General features: G+C 41.9%; 2 protein-coding genes across 3 annotated transcripts; one reads left to right on the top strand and one right to left on the bottom strand.

Annotated features, from left to right (window-relative positions):
- Nucleotides 1-7,011: 7,011 nt before the first annotated feature.
- On the top strand, nucleotides 7,012-9,480 carry LOC131951380 (uncharacterized). Its single transcript, XM_059313773.1, has 3 exons — nucleotides 7,012-7,086; nucleotides 8,080-8,139; nucleotides 8,277-9,480. Exons 2-3 carry the CDS (start codon nucleotides 8,103-8,105, stop codon nucleotides 9,200-9,202), a joined length of 963 nt encoding a protein of 320 aa, XP_059169756.1. The 5' UTR covers nucleotides 7,012-7,086; nucleotides 8,080-8,102; the 3' UTR covers nucleotides 9,203-9,480.
- A 194-nt stretch (nucleotides 9,481-9,674) lies between these two features.
- On the bottom strand, nucleotides 9,675-15,948 carry LOC131951378 (complement C1q subcomponent subunit B-like). 2 transcript variants are annotated; one of them, XM_059313768.1, is made up of 9 exons: nucleotides 15,840-15,932; nucleotides 15,501-15,634; nucleotides 15,039-15,124; nucleotides 14,534-14,619; nucleotides 13,309-13,405; nucleotides 12,418-12,612; nucleotides 10,944-11,299; nucleotides 10,581-10,710; nucleotides 9,675-10,141 (listed from the first exon to the last, which is right to left on the bottom strand). In XM_059313768.1, the coding sequence occupies exons 3-9, from the start codon at nucleotides 15,112-15,114 to the stop codon at nucleotides 10,005-10,007; spliced, it is 1,077 nt and encodes a 358-aa protein (XP_059169751.1). In that variant the 5' UTR covers nucleotides 15,115-15,124; nucleotides 15,501-15,634; nucleotides 15,840-15,932; the 3' UTR covers nucleotides 9,675-10,004. The 2 variants fall into 2 exon arrangements, with proteins under 2 accessions (XP_059169751.1, XP_059169752.1); XM_059313769.1 differs by lacking the exon at nucleotides 15,501-15,634 and having other exon boundaries at nucleotides 15,840-15,948.
- Nucleotides 15,949-15,974: the final 26 nt, after the last annotated feature.

A 15,974-nucleotide genomic window follows, 5' to 3' on the forward strand; every position in this document is an offset into this window, starting at 1 on the left:
ATTTCCTGCTGTTTTAGTTTTTTACTAAACGTGTCATCCCCCCCCCACCCCTCACCGTACCTTTACTGTCGCACGCCGTCACAAACAGAGCCCATCCCCTAAAATGATAGTACACAGACCTACCCCATCTTTAAATATCACGTTTTTTAAATTATATTTACCTTACAGAAAGAAACATTAACCACGCCACTTTCCCTACCTGTAACTTCTATTTCCGGCTTCAGCCAACGCCCCCCCCCCCCACTCTACCCCAGGAGTGTGAAGTGTGGACTAAATGACCATTTAAAATTATATATTTTAACCTTAAACAAATAAAGCTGCTGTACCGTGTGAGCAGTCTGTGATGGTGTGTTCTAGTCACGTCCCATCGACGTATCGAGCAGCGTCCTCATATGGAACTCACCACCACGCTATTCAGTGGTTGGTTACTAATAACTTTTCAAACGAACGAGATTTTGGGGTGATATTGATTATTTCTGCTTTCAGGCGAATTCGATCCGAAATAGAAAATAAATGAGGAAGGAAAGAAGAATATAAGAGATATATTAAGTTTCAGATAAGGGGATTGAAATCTTTTAAAAATTTCAGAGGGAGAATTTTTATGATTTTACTTAAAGTGGTATAATTAGACCCATGTTTCTACGCTAACAATTTCTATGAAAGGAGATTGTTGTTTTTGTTTAGATTAATACTATTCTTAGTATTCTTAAATTGTAGTCGCCTGTTTAATTTTTCTTTTATATTTCTTCCTCAAATTAAATCTTACACACCCAACCAACGACTCTATCGAATAATTACACGCTTAATTAATTCGGCGTTTCAACACCAGTGTTAAAAATATTGCACCGGGAAAAACACTTTCGATCTGAATCTATTTTTAGGTTTCCTAAGAAATGTAACTTTATGACGGGAGATTAATCAATGAACCCTAAGATAGGTGATAGCTGCTGGTGTATTGTGACGTCATATCTAGACGATACCTTGACACTCACGAACATAATTGATTCTTCTTAGTTCTCAATATACTGGAGGAATCGTGCAACAAGATCGACATGGCTGACGAACTGCACGGTCGTCTCCAGATTTGTAAGATCCCAATTTTTTTTTTGAGTGGGGTGTTTCGGGACCAGAGTCTAGAACTCAGAGGCGTAGCGAGGGGGGGGGGGGGAGGCGGGGGTACATATGTCACCGGGCAGAGGCGTAGCGAGGGGGGGTGCAAATCGAAATCTTGAGGGGGGTGCAAATCGAAAGTTTGAGGGGGGGGGGGGGTGCAAATCAAAAATTTGCTCCCGAGGGGGCGCCAAATTGAACTAGTCTATTACTAGAAATGATTTATTTGTTAATGTTCTTATTATACGTCTTCGTCTATTTATTTCTTAATGCTATTACTAGACGTGTTGGCTTAAAGTTTCAAAGTTTTTGTTTTACTCGAACTTTTAATTATCATCGATATTTTGTATTAGGGGTCGTCCATAAATTTTAGTTTTCCTGATGGCAAAGATTCTCAAACATTTGGTAGACCTACCCCCTCTTTTCATTTAATGCTTTAAAGTGTAATTGTAAACAGAGGGGTGGTAGTCTTCATGTTACGAACGGCTATTCTTACTACCCAGTCAATTTATTTTAAGAACCCATGATAATTGCACTGCACGGGTGAGGTCGTCGAAAGTTATCAAAGGTATTCCTGAATAGCTACTAGCTCTATTGAAATTATTCAATCAACCTAAACATTTTCTGAGCTATATATAGTAAAGCGCGTGACATAACATTAAAAACTGATCGCTTATCTAGGTCATCATACTTTTCAAGAACTACCTGGTGTGTTAAGTTTCACATGATTATTCCTTGCCATGAAGCGTCGTCGTAAATGACGTCACGCTTTTGACCCCCCCCCCCCTTCACTCAGTGTCGTTGCAAGTCGCATAGCGCAACATCATCATCACTGTTTGTCACCCGTGCTGGGGTATGGGCCGCCAATCAAAGATCTCCAGAGTCCTATGTCCTGCTGGGGTATGGGCCGCCAACCAAAGATCTCCAGAGTCCTATGTCCTGCTGGGGTATGGGCCGCCAACCAAAGATCTCCAGAGTCCTATGTCCTGCTGGGGTATGGGCCGCCAACCAAAGATCTCCAGAGAGTCCTGCTGGGGTATGGGCCGCCAATCAAAGATCTCCAGAGAGTCCTGCTGGGGTATGGGCCGCCAATCAAAGATCTCCAGAGTGTCCTGCTGGGGTATGGGCCGCCAATCAAAGATCTCCAGAGAGTCCTGCTGGGGTATGGGCCGCCAACCAAAGATCTCCAGAGAGTCCTGCTGGGGTATGGGCCGCCAACCAAAGATCTCCAGAGAGTCCTGCTGGGGTATGGGCCGCCAACCAAAGATCTCCAGAGAGTCCTGCTGGGGTATGGGCCGCCAATCAAAGATCTCCAGAGTGTCCTGCTGGGGTATGGGCCGCCAATCAAAGATCTCCAGAGTCCTATGTCCTGCTGGGGTATGGGCCGCCAACCAAAGATCTCCAGAGAGTCCTGCTGGGGTATGGGCCGCCAATCAAAGATCTCCAGAGAGTCCTGCTGGGGTATGGGCCGCCAATCAAAGATCTCCAGAGAGTCCTGCTGGGGTATGGGCCGCCAATCAAAGATCTCCAGAGTCCTATGTCCTGCTGGGGTATGGGCCGCCAACCAAAGATCTCCAGAGAGTCCTGCTGGGGTATGGGCCGCCAATCAAAGATCTCCAGAGAGTCCTGCTGGGGTATGGGCCGCCAATCAAAGATCTCCAGAGAGTCCTGCTGGGGTATGGGCCGCCAATCAAAGATCTCCAGAGAGTCCTGCTGGGGTATGGGCCGCCAACCAAAGATCTCCAGAGTCCTATGTCCTGCTGGGGTATGGGCCGCCAATCAAAGATCTCCAGAGTGTCCTGCTGGGGTATGGGCCGCCAATCAAAGATCTCCAGAGAGTCCTGCTGGGGTATGGGCCGCCAACCAAAGATCTCCAGAGTCCTATGTCCTGCTGGGGTATGGGCCGCCAATCAAAGATCTCCAGAGTGTCCTGCTGGGGTATGGGCCGCCAATCAAAGATCTCCAGAGAGTCCTGCTGGGGTATGGGCCACCAACCAAAGATCTCCAGAGTGTCCTGCTGGGGTATGGGCCGCCAATCAAAGATCTCCAGAGTCCTATGTCCTGCTGGGGTATGGGCCGCCAATCAAAGATCTCCAGAGTGTCCTGCTGGGGTATGGGCCACCAACCAAAGATCTCCAGAGTGTCCTGCTGGGGTATGGGCCGCCAATCAAAGATCTCCAGAGAGTCCTGCTGGGGTATGGGCCGCCAACCAAAGATCTCCAGAGTCCTATGTCCTGCTGGGGTCTGGGCCGCCAACCAAAGATCTCCAGAGTCCTATGTCCTGCTGGGGTATGGGCCGCCAATCAAAGATCTCCAGAGTCCTATGTCCTGCTGGGGTATGGGCCGCCAATCAAAGATCTCCAGAGTGTCCTGCTGGGGTCTGGGCCGCCAACCAAAGATCTCCAGAGTCCTATGTCCTGCTGGGGTATGGGCCGCCAATCAAAGATCTCCAGAGTGTCCTGCTGGGGTATGGGCCGCCAACCAAAGATCTCCAGAGTCCTATGTCCTGCTGGGGTATGGGCCGCCAACCAAAGATCTCCAGAGTGTCCTGCTGGGGTATGGGCCGCCAACCAAAGATCTCCAGAGTCCTATGTCCTGCTGGGGTATGGGCCGCCAATCAAAGATCTCCAGAGTGTCCTGCTGGGGTATGGGCCGCCAACCAAAGATCTCCAGAGTCCTATGTCCTGCTGGGGTATGGGCCGCCAATCAAAGATCTCCAGAGTGTCCTGCTGGGGTATGGGCCGCCAACCAAAGATCTCCAGAGTGTCCTGCTGGGGTATGGGCCGCCAATCAAAGATCTTCAGAGTGTCCTGCTGGGGTATGGGCCGCCAATCAAAGATCTTCAGAGTGTCCTGCTGGGGTATGGACCGCCAACCAAAGATCTCCAGAGTGTCCTGCTGGGGTATGGGCCGCCAACCAAAGATCTCCAGAGTGTCCTGCTGGGGTATGGGCCGCCAACCAAAGATCTCCAGTCCTCTGTCCTGCTGGGGTATGGGCCGCCAACCAAAGATCTCCAGTCCTCTGTCCTGCTGGGGTATGGGCCGCCAACCAAAGATCTCCATAGTCCTCTGTCCTGCTGGGGTATGGGCCGCCAACCAAAGATCTCCAGTCCTCTGTCCTGCTGGGGTATGGGCCGCCAACCAAAGATCTCCAGAGTCCTCTGTCCTGCTGGGGTATGGGCCGCCAACCAAAGATCTCCAGTGTCGTGCTGGGGTATGGGCCGCCAACCAAAGATCTCCGAAGTGTTCTGCTGGGGTATGGGCCGCCAACCAAAGATCTCCATAGTCCTCTGTCCTGCTGGGGTATGGGCCGCCAACCAAAGATCTCCATAGTCCTCTGTCCTGCTGGGGTATGGGCCGCCAACCAAAGATCTCCAGTCCTCTGTCCTGCTGGGGTATGGGCCGCCAACCAAAGATCTCCATAGTCCTCTGTCCTGCTGGGGTATGGGCCGCCAACCAAAGATCTCCAGTCCTCTGTCCTGCTGGGGTATGGGCCGCCAACCAAAGATCTCCAGAGTCCTCTGTCCTGCTGGGGTATGGGCCGCCAACCAAAGATCTCCAGAGTCCTCTGTCCTGCTGGGGTATGGGCCGCCAACCAAAGATCTCCAGTGTCGTGCTGGGGTATGGGCCGCCAACCAAAGATCTCCGAAGTGTTCTGCTGGGGTATGGGCCGCCAACCAAAGATCTCCATAGTCCTCTGTCCTGCTGGGGTATGGGCCGCCAACCAAAGATCTCCATAGTCCTCTGTCCTGCTGGGGTATGGGCCGCCAACCAAAGATCTCCAGTCCTCTGTCCTGCTGGGGTATGGGCCGCCAATCAAAGATCTCCATAGTCCTCTGTCCTGCTGGGGTATGGGCCGCCAACCAAAGATCTCCAGTCCTCTGTCCTGCTGGGGTATGGGCCGCCAACCAAAGATCTCCAGAGTCCTCTTTCCTGCTGGGGTATGGGCCGCCAACCAAAGATCTCCAGTGTCGTGCTGGGGTATGGGCCGCCAACCAAAGATCTCCAGAGTGTCCTGCTGGGGTATGGGCCGCCAACCAAAGATCTCCAGTGTCGTGCTGGGGTATGGGCCGCCAACCAAAGATCTCCGAAGTGTTCTGCTGGGGTATGGGCCACCAACCAAAGATCTCCAGAGTCCTATGTCCTGCTGGGGTATGGACCGCTAATCAAAGATCTCCATAGTGTCCTCCTGGGGTCTGGGCCGCCAACCAAAGATCTCCAGAGTGTCCTGCTGGGGTATGGGCCACCAACCAAAGATCTTCAGAGTGTCCTGCTGGGGTATGGGCCACCAACCAAAGATCTCCAGAGTGTCCTGCTGGGGTATGGGCCACCAACCAAAGATCTTCAGAGTGTCCTGCTGGGGTATGGGCCACCAACCAAAGATCTCCATAGTGTCCTCCTGGGGTCTGGGCCGCCAACCAAAGATCTTCAGAGTGTCCTGCTGGGGTATGGGCCACCAACCAAAGATCTCCAGAGTCCTATGTCCTGCTGGGGTATGGACCGCTAATCAAAGATCTCCAGTCCTATGTTCTGTTGGGGTATGGACCGCTAATCAAAGATCTCCAGTCCTATGTTCTGTTGGGGTATGGACCGCCAATCAAAGATCTCCATAGTGTCCTCCTGGGGTCTGGGCCGCCAATCAAAGATCTCCAGAGTGTCCTGCTGGGGTATGGGCTGCCAACCAAAGATCTTCAGAGTGTCCTGCTGGGGTATGGGCCGCCAACCAAAGATCTTCAGAGTGTCCTGCTGGGGTATGGGCCGCCAACCAAAGATCTCCAGTGTCCTGCTGGAGTCTGGGCCGCCAACCAAAGATCTCCAGAGTCCTATGTTCTGCTGGGGTATGGGCCGCCAACTAAAGATCTCCAAAGTCCTCTGTCCTGCTGGGGTATGGGCTGCCAACCAAAGATCTTCAGAGTGACCTGCTGGGGTATGGGCCGCCAACCAAAGATCTCCAAAGTCCTCTGTCCTGCTGGGGTATGGGCTGCCAACCAAAGATCTTCAGAGTGTCCTGCTGGGGTATGGGCCGCCAACCAAGGATCTCCAGTGACCTGCTGGGGTATGGGGCGCCAATCAAAGATCTCCAGTCCTATGTTCAATTTGGGTATGGGCCGCTAATCAAAGATCTCCAGAGTCCTATGTCCTGTACCATCTTCTGACTCCAGGTGTAGACCATCTTTGTGGTGTCAGCCTCAAGGTTACGTCTCCAGGTGTTTTTTGGTCGACGTAAAGCGCTTTACTTGTGATTTACACGACTCGTCGCATAACACACTACGTCATAAAAAGCCAAACCCCTCCCACAAAATGATATCATTCTCCCTCCTCCATATATCACAATTCTGACGACAATTAACATGTTTCTTTCCATTTAAAAAACTACAAAATCAATCATTAAATCATTGTCCCATAAATCCTTTGACGATACTTAGCAGCTTCTTAAAAGGAGAAATAACAAAATAAATACAAAGTCACAATCCTTTAAAAACCTCTTACATGATTATTATACAATTTAATAATGTGTATATACTACATCATGCTCCTAGTATTCAAACTCGCGTCTACTTTTTAATTACCCCCCCCCCCCCCCCAACTCACATCCATTTATTCTTTACAGAATACATAAATTGACTGCTCGGTCATATCGCTTTAGCTATTCCGTTGGCTTCATACTGATCAAATCGAATGGTCAACAGCATGTTTGTGTGCTAAACTGATTTTCATACCTAACCCAATTAATAAAGCTATGTTAACTTTGTAACTTCAGTCAGCTAACACAACTAATAAAGCTATGTTAACATTGTGATTTTCACAACTAACCCAACTAATAAAGCTATGTTGGAAAATTACATCGGGAATTACACATATGATCTCAAGTTATTTATAGTTTAGCTAAGAATATAACCTGTACACCTAGCAAGGTTGCAGAAAGACAAATGGCGACGCTATAACCTAGGCGACAGTGGGAACCTCACAAGAATTGGTATACTACGTTTTTAGTTTGTTGCTGTTATTATTTGAACTGTTCGTTTTCTAAAAAATATTTTGTTTTGATAGAATAACAATTCAAATCGGTATTAGACCACACTTTCACAGGTATTAGAATGTTTTTTGTTGCGTGAAGTACAGGCAATACATTTATCAACGTAAAGATGGTTTAGATGTGTGAAAATATTTAGTTATATTTAGAAATATTTAGATGTGTGAAATATTGCTGTATAAATTCGTAAAATAGAAGGAAACAAAATGTCAGCTACTAAAGGCATGATATTTCTGAATATCTAGTACTAAGATAGCCATCGATTAATGTTACGACATAGTTTTCCAATCAATAAAGTCAAATCGATATTGTAGGATACCTATTGATTTCTGTTAAGAATAGAAAATGCACAAAATAGATTGAGTTTCAGAAATACGTTTATTGGGTTAAATCTATAACAGCAACTTGTACCATCGAGGAATTCTTTTTGTCACATCAAGACAACAGAATGGGTGTAGGACAAAAGGCCGACATCCAAAAGGCCGACAGGACAAAAGGCATAGTATACAATTTATCATACTAGGCCGTATTTTTTTTTTCTATTTTGTAATATAACTTTATCATTATGTAACTGGGTTTCAATTCAAATGAAAAATGTCTGTAATTGTAGTTTGTTGTTTTATAAAACTTGTCGGCGTTTTGTCTTCTAGGCTTTTTGGATGTCGGCCTTTTAGCTGTCGACCTTTTGTCTTGTAGGCCTTTTGTCCGTGTCGGCCTTTTGTCCGTGTCGGCCTTTTGTCCGTGTTGGCCTTTTGTCCGGATCCTCAACAGAATAGACAAAATGACGTTTGTCACACCTTGTCAGCAGCACCCGCATTGTACCTAATTTCCCGATAAATCGAATATGTGTTAAGTTAGGTAGAAAGGGAAGGGGGGGGGGGGGGTTAAGTAATCATAGCAAGTAATTATTTAAAAAAATGTTTTTTTTTTTTTCAGTTGAAAAAAAATCGTTTCAAATAATGAGTGGTACAGATGAGCCCACCGATCCGTTTGAAGGTAAAAAGCTTCATTTCTCTTGTTGCATTTAGTGTAATTAAGCGTCTTTTAGTTGAACAAAAATATTTACCGATAACACGCATTTAACAGTTAACAAACTACTTGTCGCTAACAAGCATTTCATCATTTGCTTGTAGGGACCCATGAGGTGCAGATCTGTGGTCCCGGAGAGATGGAATCCAACTTGGACAGTTTTTTCAAAAACTGCAAGAAAAATCCTGGCCATGCTGGCTTTGTACCCGTCAACGACTTTAAAATGGAGCACCTTCCTCCCGGTTACCAGGACAACGATGTTGTCGATTTGATCAAGGCCATGGCGGATTTAACGGTCAGGATTTGTATCAAATCTACAAGTCTCGACAGACCCGAGTTCATCGAGAACACAAAGGACCCCTACCCGTGCTATAACGAGAGGGGAACGAAATCACTGAGGTCAGGGACGGGGAGGGTCGATCACGTGATCCAGCACACGGAGGAAGAGAATGAAAGCTGCCCTTGCGAGGACTGCATGAAGTCTGGCAGCCCCAGTAAAGTGTGGGCGGAAGTTGTCGTGTTGACAGCGAGGCACGTGATCTTTGACGAGAGCGAGGCCAAGAGCTCAAAATGCCGGTTATGGTTTTTTGAGGACAAATGCCCGATGGTCACGGTGGCGGGGTACAAACTGGGCATGTGGGGCTCAGGGGTGGGGGGAGATACCCGGGCGCTGTGCTGTGTGACCCACGACATGGACGTTGCCGGTAAGCTGCAGAAGATGTGGTGCCGGATGTACCGCGCGTGCGAAAAGGTGAAGGCCAAGTACACACCGGATGTGGACAAGCTGATTGTGATTGTGTCACACCCCCATGGCTGCTCCATGCACGTCTCAGTAGGTCACTGGCTGGATAAGACGTTCGTTAAGTCCAGCGATAACGTTAGCAAGTACTCATACAATGCCTGCACGTGCCCAGGGAGTAGCGGGGCGCTGGTCTACAGACTGGGCAGTGGCTGGTCCGGACACCCCCACAGTGGAGGCAACAGTAGGTTTAATTACAGTGGAGTGTGGGTGGATTCAAATGTCAAATAAATGCACTATTTGCTAACTCTCCGATTAAAGTAAGGACTTCAGCAGTGTAGTGACGTCTACCATTTACTCTGATCTTTTTGTGCAAATAGTAAACCGTTACTTGCGTGTTGTAGAGTTTAGGCCTAATCTTTTTGTTGTTAACGTTTTAAAACCATGTAAACAATACACATGTATTTAGGTTTGTTGCTAGATTTTGTAGAGTTTTCTAACACAACTTGCAGAAAATTAAACTTAAAATTGCACATCAGCTTTTGAAAGGTAGCTTCTGTAAGGTGATTACAATTATTTTATTTACAAAACTTTGCTAAAGAATGTTAAACTAGAACACAAATTCCATTAATAAATAAACAAACAAACTCTTTTATTGTTTTGTCTATCATATCAACACTTTGTTTAACTCATGTAGTAACAAGATGTTTGGACAATGTAAAGCATGAAACTAGTTAAAACTTATTTTAGAAAACATTTTACAAATTATTTTAAATAAACTGGTTAATCACCTTTCGAGTTTTGTTTTGAAATTTACTAGAGACGTATGCTTCACTTTAGTTTAAAATTAAAAAAAAAAATGTCCCAATTGAATAAGCTGTAAAGCGATTTGTTTATAATGGATTGTATGCAAGTTAGATAATTTTATAAGTAACAAAATCACGATTTGTCTTTTAATATCAACAACACAAAAGATTGATAAAGTTAAACACACAGTAAGTTATAAAATAAAACACGCCACATTATAATAAAATATACCAGAATAGTGATAAAAAAATATATATAATTAAAAAGGAGGCCGGTAACACCTGGATCAAACACCTGACGTCTGCATGAGAAAGCCAGAGAAGGTGTTGAGGAAGTCGCTAGTGGTGCCGTACACACTGCCAGCACTGGAGGCTTGCACGAAGACCTTGTCACCCACCTTAAGCTGCAGCACTGCCGAGTTACCTGTGGACATTGAGAGTTACAGGTGTATAGTTTAGGTGCATTGTTTTCATCTTTAAAAAGTTGTTTAGTAATACACTATGTAAGAATAACACAGAAACAATGTATAAAGAAATAAGGAATACAAATAAATAATCTCAAGATTTTTAAGTAATCATTTTGTTTACCTGTTAATTATTTTCATAACAATTAAATTTTTTGAAGTAATTTGAAATGAATATATTTGATATAAAAGCAGCGAATTTGAAAAAAAAGTTTCATTTGATTTTTTAATATAACTTTATTCTAACTTATATAATAAATCATGGACAACATTTTGTGTACATTCTGGCAAATGTCAATCGAGGCATTGCATATGGCCATAAAACTCTCTTATAGGCTTCGCTCAAAGAAACTAGTGTCTTTAGACACTGAAAGAAACAGATGAGAGACATTCACATACCAGCCATTGTAAAGTCCTGGTTGGTGTAGCTATGAAGGGTGACAACCTTAGTTTTGTTCATTACTAGCGACACACTGAGTTTACTCCCCTTGCTAGCTGTACAGTGGAATTGGAAAAAATACATTCCTGCCTGATTGAGGAACAGTAATTGATATATATATATATATATATATATATATATAAATATATATATATATATATATATATATATATATATATATATATATATATATATATATATATATATATATATATATATATATATATAATATGTATGTATATGTATTCTACATACCCGAAAAATGATAAGTATTTAAGCTGCATTTCAACAATTATCTATCTGGAATTAGAATGTTGACCTACTGTTTGACATGTAAACACTCCAGTTTTGATGTTGTAAGCGTTCCCAGCATTCGTGACAATCTTGTTGTAGACAAGCATTTGGTTTACAACAAGCTTCAATGTATTGGACAAGACAGCAGTGAAACCAACTGGTCCCGGTGCTCTAGCTACGTTGTTTGAGGGTGCCACGGTTCCTGCTACTTGAGTCACATTGTTTGTGGGTGCACCACTTTCAGGTGCTACAGTGGTGCCCACGGTACTGGAAACATCAGTGCCTGGGGTTGTCGCTGAACTGTCCACACTAAGGACACCAGGGCCTGGCGGTGTTGTAGTACTGACCACAGTAGGGATAGTCACTGTAGTTTGTACTACTTTCACTGAGTAATATAAAATACGAAATATATACTAACAAAATGTTTGAGTAATTAGTACTTCGTGGTTAATTAAGAGGCTTAGGTTTATTAGCAAAAATAATTATAAATATATATTTAGGATTTTATACAGTGCGTTAATTTGTGTGGATTAATTTACTGTACCTATAGTAACTAGATGCAACTCAAAGAATAAAACAAGTTAATAAAAAGTCTAGTGACAATTTAAGCGCAATTTCCTTAATTAACTTTTTAGAATTCACAGACCTACGTAAAAATCCTTTCGAACCACCGCTCATTCGCTATGGTAAAATCCTTTCGAACCTCAGCGCTTTGTGCTAAAAACCGACACGATGCTCAGTTTAAATTAAAAATATCATCCTAGGTCTACACGATGCTAAGTTTAAAAATTCTAAATTAATTTTTTGTGACCGAACGAAAGGATATTTTTGAAAACTTTCTTTGGCAATATTGTTCTAAATTATGACAGGAATCGATTGGTAAATGTTTCAAGTCGCTAAGTGGTCTGGTTGCCGAGATATGGACAAAAAACGGCATTTTTTCGAGTTTTTTTTTGGCTTTTCCGGGAAATCCAGGAAGGAATTCCGGGAATTTTTTTAGCCTATGTTCATCCTCGGAACTTGTTTAACATATATGCTTTTGGAACTAGTCCTCGATATTGCTTCGTTGAGGAGGAGATACGACTTAAAGCTGCGGACACGCTGCGGACACACATCCATCCATCCATCCATCCAGAAATGACGAGTTAATAATCGCAATCCCCCAGTATGGAAATTGCGCTAAAAATAGATTTTTAAAATATGTAATCGAAATTCATATAGTTCGTTTTAATGCAACCCAACTCAACCGAATTGCAATTCAATTATATATATGTTTAATAAAAAAAATATTGACTGCATATTTCATAATAGCCTACAGCATTTTGTTTTCCAGGAACAAAGTCGTATAAAATAAAAATAAAAATGACGATGTAAAATTCATCAATAATGTATTCACTGTTAAAACTAGTTAACTAATTACAGATTAAAACAGAAATAAAGTACGTTTAAAATAAATTTAAAATCGATCTGTAAATAAATAATAATAATACATATATTTCTTACGTTCCATACAAACAAATTGTCGCGACGCATTACATTGCAGATCATTAAGTTTTCCATCTACATTGATCTCCACACATTTTTCGTCCCCACCTCGATTGTTGGGCTCACCAGTCCCCCACAACGACGTCATGTTTACCTCGCTCTTGTCTGTCCAAGTCCATTTGCCAGTTTTATTGAGGCTTGCACCTACCCAAACTTCGAGGGAGAAGACAGTTGAAGATGCAGCAATGAGACGTGAAGGCGAACAAGGAATGAAGATTACACACATACAGCATAAACTTACGAAACTAAAAATCGGAAAGTTGCAGCTTGTGATCAAACACCAGTTGATAGACCACCTGTGATCAAAGACCCTCTGCTGAGAAAACACCTGTGGTCAAACCCCCTATGGTCAAACCCCCTATGATCAAACCCCCTATGGTCAAAGCCCCGCTGTGGTCAAACCCCTTATGGTCAAAGCCCCTATGGTCAAAGCTCCGCTGTGGTCAAACCCCCTATGGTCAAACCCCCTATGGTCAAAGCACCTGTGGTCAAAAGTCATAGGACCGAATAACCAGTGATGCATGTAAAAGTAGTAAAAGAGTATCCAACACTTGTATTTCTACTTTCCCCACGTTTACGAAACACGACTATCTATTTCTATAAACTTCAGTGAGATATGTTTTCTAATCGAATTAATTGTTGCTGTACATTTTATGACAATAATTTCCCAGTCAAAAAATTTCCCAGTCTCTCAAGTTAGTCAAAACAAAAACAAACTCAAATCAACATAAGTAAACGGACATAATGATTAAAAACATAAGCTTGTATGAAATAATGATTGTCTTCAATAAGATGGTCATGGAAACAATCAAGCAAACATTAATCACAGGTATGACTACAATAACTTACAGGTGCCCGACTGTTTTAGGCGAAACAAAAATGCCAGTTCAGCTGGCGAGGAGACTTTGGCCAGGGTTCTATCCCCCAAAGAACTGGAGCAGTAATTCTACATGAAAAAATATATTTAGTATCTGCTGTAATTCTATTTTTAAAATTGGTATTGAATATTTGAAAATGTTAATCATAAACTTCAATATTTAATTAAAATACAAAAGTAGAGCATGTTTTGATACGTGTAAAATTTATTGCAAACTATTGAAATAATAGTTTAACTATTGCTTCTGTCAATTTGACATTATATCACTCTGTCTGAACAATCTGTAACACATTTTGCATGCAATGTACACATAGGTGCAACGCTTTGGTACTTAGGTCCAATGGACATCGGCGATGATTTTATGTGTGATAAAATAGTTGGATATTATCTGTTTTTAGATTATTAATACAGATTAATCCGGATTCAAGTCAGTAGACCGTCCCTGAGTCCACCCAGCTCTAATGGGTATGTAACTCACGTTATGTAAAACAAAGTCGACTGGACATAGTTCTACTCACACTATCTATACCGAGGTCACTGAAATATATGAACTCTACTTCATCGGCCCCATGCGTCTTGTGCACGAAATGATGATGATGAATACAGATTAGTAAATATTTGTATGTATCATTTATAGTTTGTACTCCGTCTTAAGATATAACGGCCGTTTTGAAAAATGTTTATATTACTTGAAATTTCGCCAAACGCCCAAAATCAACTTCTTCTGAAAATTTAATTCTGCTTGATATTTTCATTGTCGTCTGTAAACTGTCGTGACGGACGGCTGCTTTCACGGGGGGGGGGGGGGGGGAGGGGGGGGGAAAGGAGAGAATAGTGGAAAGTGAGGATGAGGATAATCGTCCTTGACTAGCTACTGATAGTGTTTTAAAGCAAAATATTTTCGGTCGTAGCATTAGTAGTGTTGAATTCACAAATTATAAATTACTGAAAGCAGAAAATAAATCAACCAATTAGCGGCGTATGCTACGTCGCGGGTCAGCTCGTTGTATATGTTATTAATGATGATTAGCGATAAAACAGGTTTAATCTTCGGAGAATGGTAAATACGAACAATGAATAGTCTAGTGCCCGGTGTATTTTTTTCGTCATCGGTACAAACCGTCTAGTTGAAACACCATCAACACACGACAAAAGTTGATGACATCAAACTGTTAGTTCAAGTCAATAAACTTTTACCTCTGCTTCGTTCCATGACTGCTCGTTACTAAAGTACTGATAGCATTTGTTTTCAAACACAACTGCACGAGAACTCAAACACTGACCTGAAATAGCAAATGTGTTTCTCATGATTTCCTTCTAACTTGTCCATGGACATATATTTGGTAATTGGAGAGTTTGATAAAATTTGGCTCCTTCTGGAGTGCTCAGTCAACTAGGCAATTTTGACCAGAGATTTCTTATTATCTCGTTATATATATATATATATATATATATATATATATATATATATATATATATATATATATATATATATATATATATATATATATATATACCAATATTTAATGTGTTGCCTGTGGGTATGTATATATGTAGGAGGCTCTATAAATATTAAATATTAGTGGCTTATGAAAAAAAAGAATTACACGTTTGTAACGGTAGGGGAAGGTAAAAATTTATGCATTATGTGATAATGTGATTTTTTTACTGTTAGATAGGCCTAGTGTAAACGAATGTTTACCTCGTGTGTAAGCTGCAAAAAGAATAACAACCAGGCTACAAAGTAAACATCTATTTATAGCACTGACAGAATACATGGTGACTTGTCTGAAAAAAAATATTTTTGTAGGTTTGATATTATCATGATCTAACATGAGCTAACATGAGCTAAGGTTATGATCTGACATGACTTACATAATGTACTAACATAAAATAACACAATGAACTAACATGAACTAACGTAATGATCTAACATGAACTAACGTAATGATCTAACATGAACTAACGTAATGATCTAACATGAACTTACGTAATGATCTAACATGAACTAACGTAATGAACTAACATGAACTAACGTAATGATCTAACATGAACTAACGTAATGATCTAACATGAACTAACATAATGAACTAACATGAACTAAAATAATGAACTAACATGAACTAACGTAATGAACTATCATGAACTAACATAAGGAACTAACATGAACTATTGTTTCAGAAACGCCATTGTTTCAGAATTATCTTCTTATAAACAACAAAACTATTTCAAATGTTTTGTTGATTTTTTTAGCACTGACTTAAGGGAACTTCCTTACGCCGAGAACTTATATTTTAACTTAAAATAAAATATAACAATGAATTCTAAAACGAATCTTACTATGTATTAGTATGTTTAAATTAATTAGTTCATTTATAACAAACAACTCCCCTATTGATTTAGCCTGGCTACATTGTTTATTGTAACAAAAACCCAATACCGCTACTAAGTTCGATAAACTGAAACGATTACTGTCTGTAAAAATAAAAGTTCTGGAACTTACACGAAAACGCTGAAGCTGCTTCCGATTTTTAAAACTATTGAATCTCAAGAAGATATACAAGGTGTTTATGACTGAAAGACTCTTTTTATTACCCAGGTCACATGACCGTATCAGTCATTTATGTTTTAAAATCGA

The sequence above is a fragment of the Physella acuta genome, unplaced genomic scaffold (genome assembly GCF_028476545.2).
Source record: "Physella acuta isolate Inbredline_101_S28 unplaced genomic scaffold, ASM2847654v3 ptg000809l, whole genome shotgun sequence".
NCBI classification, from domain to species: Eukaryota; Metazoa; Mollusca; class Gastropoda; family Physidae; genus Physella; species Physella acuta.

Coding starts and splice junctions, on each gene's coding strand:
- LOC131951378 (XM_059313769.1), bottom strand. CDS start 15,114: ATGTATTCTGTCAGTGCTATAAATAGATGTTTACTTTGTAGCCTGGTT. Junction 12,613..13,308: donor CCTAAAACAGTCGGGCACCT/GTAAGTTATTGT, acceptor TCTCCCTCGAAG/TTTGGGTAGGTGCAAGCCTC. Junction 11,300..12,417: donor ACAATTTGTTTGTATGGAAC/GTAAGAAATATA, acceptor TATATTACTCAG/TGAAAGTAGTACAAACTACA.
- LOC131951380 (XM_059313773.1), top strand. CDS start 8,103: ATGAGTGGTACAGATGAGCCCACCGATCCGTTTGAAG. Junction 8,140..8,276: donor GCCCACCGATCCGTTTGAAG/GTAAAAAGCTTC, acceptor ATTTGCTTGTAG/GGACCCATGAGGTGCAGATC.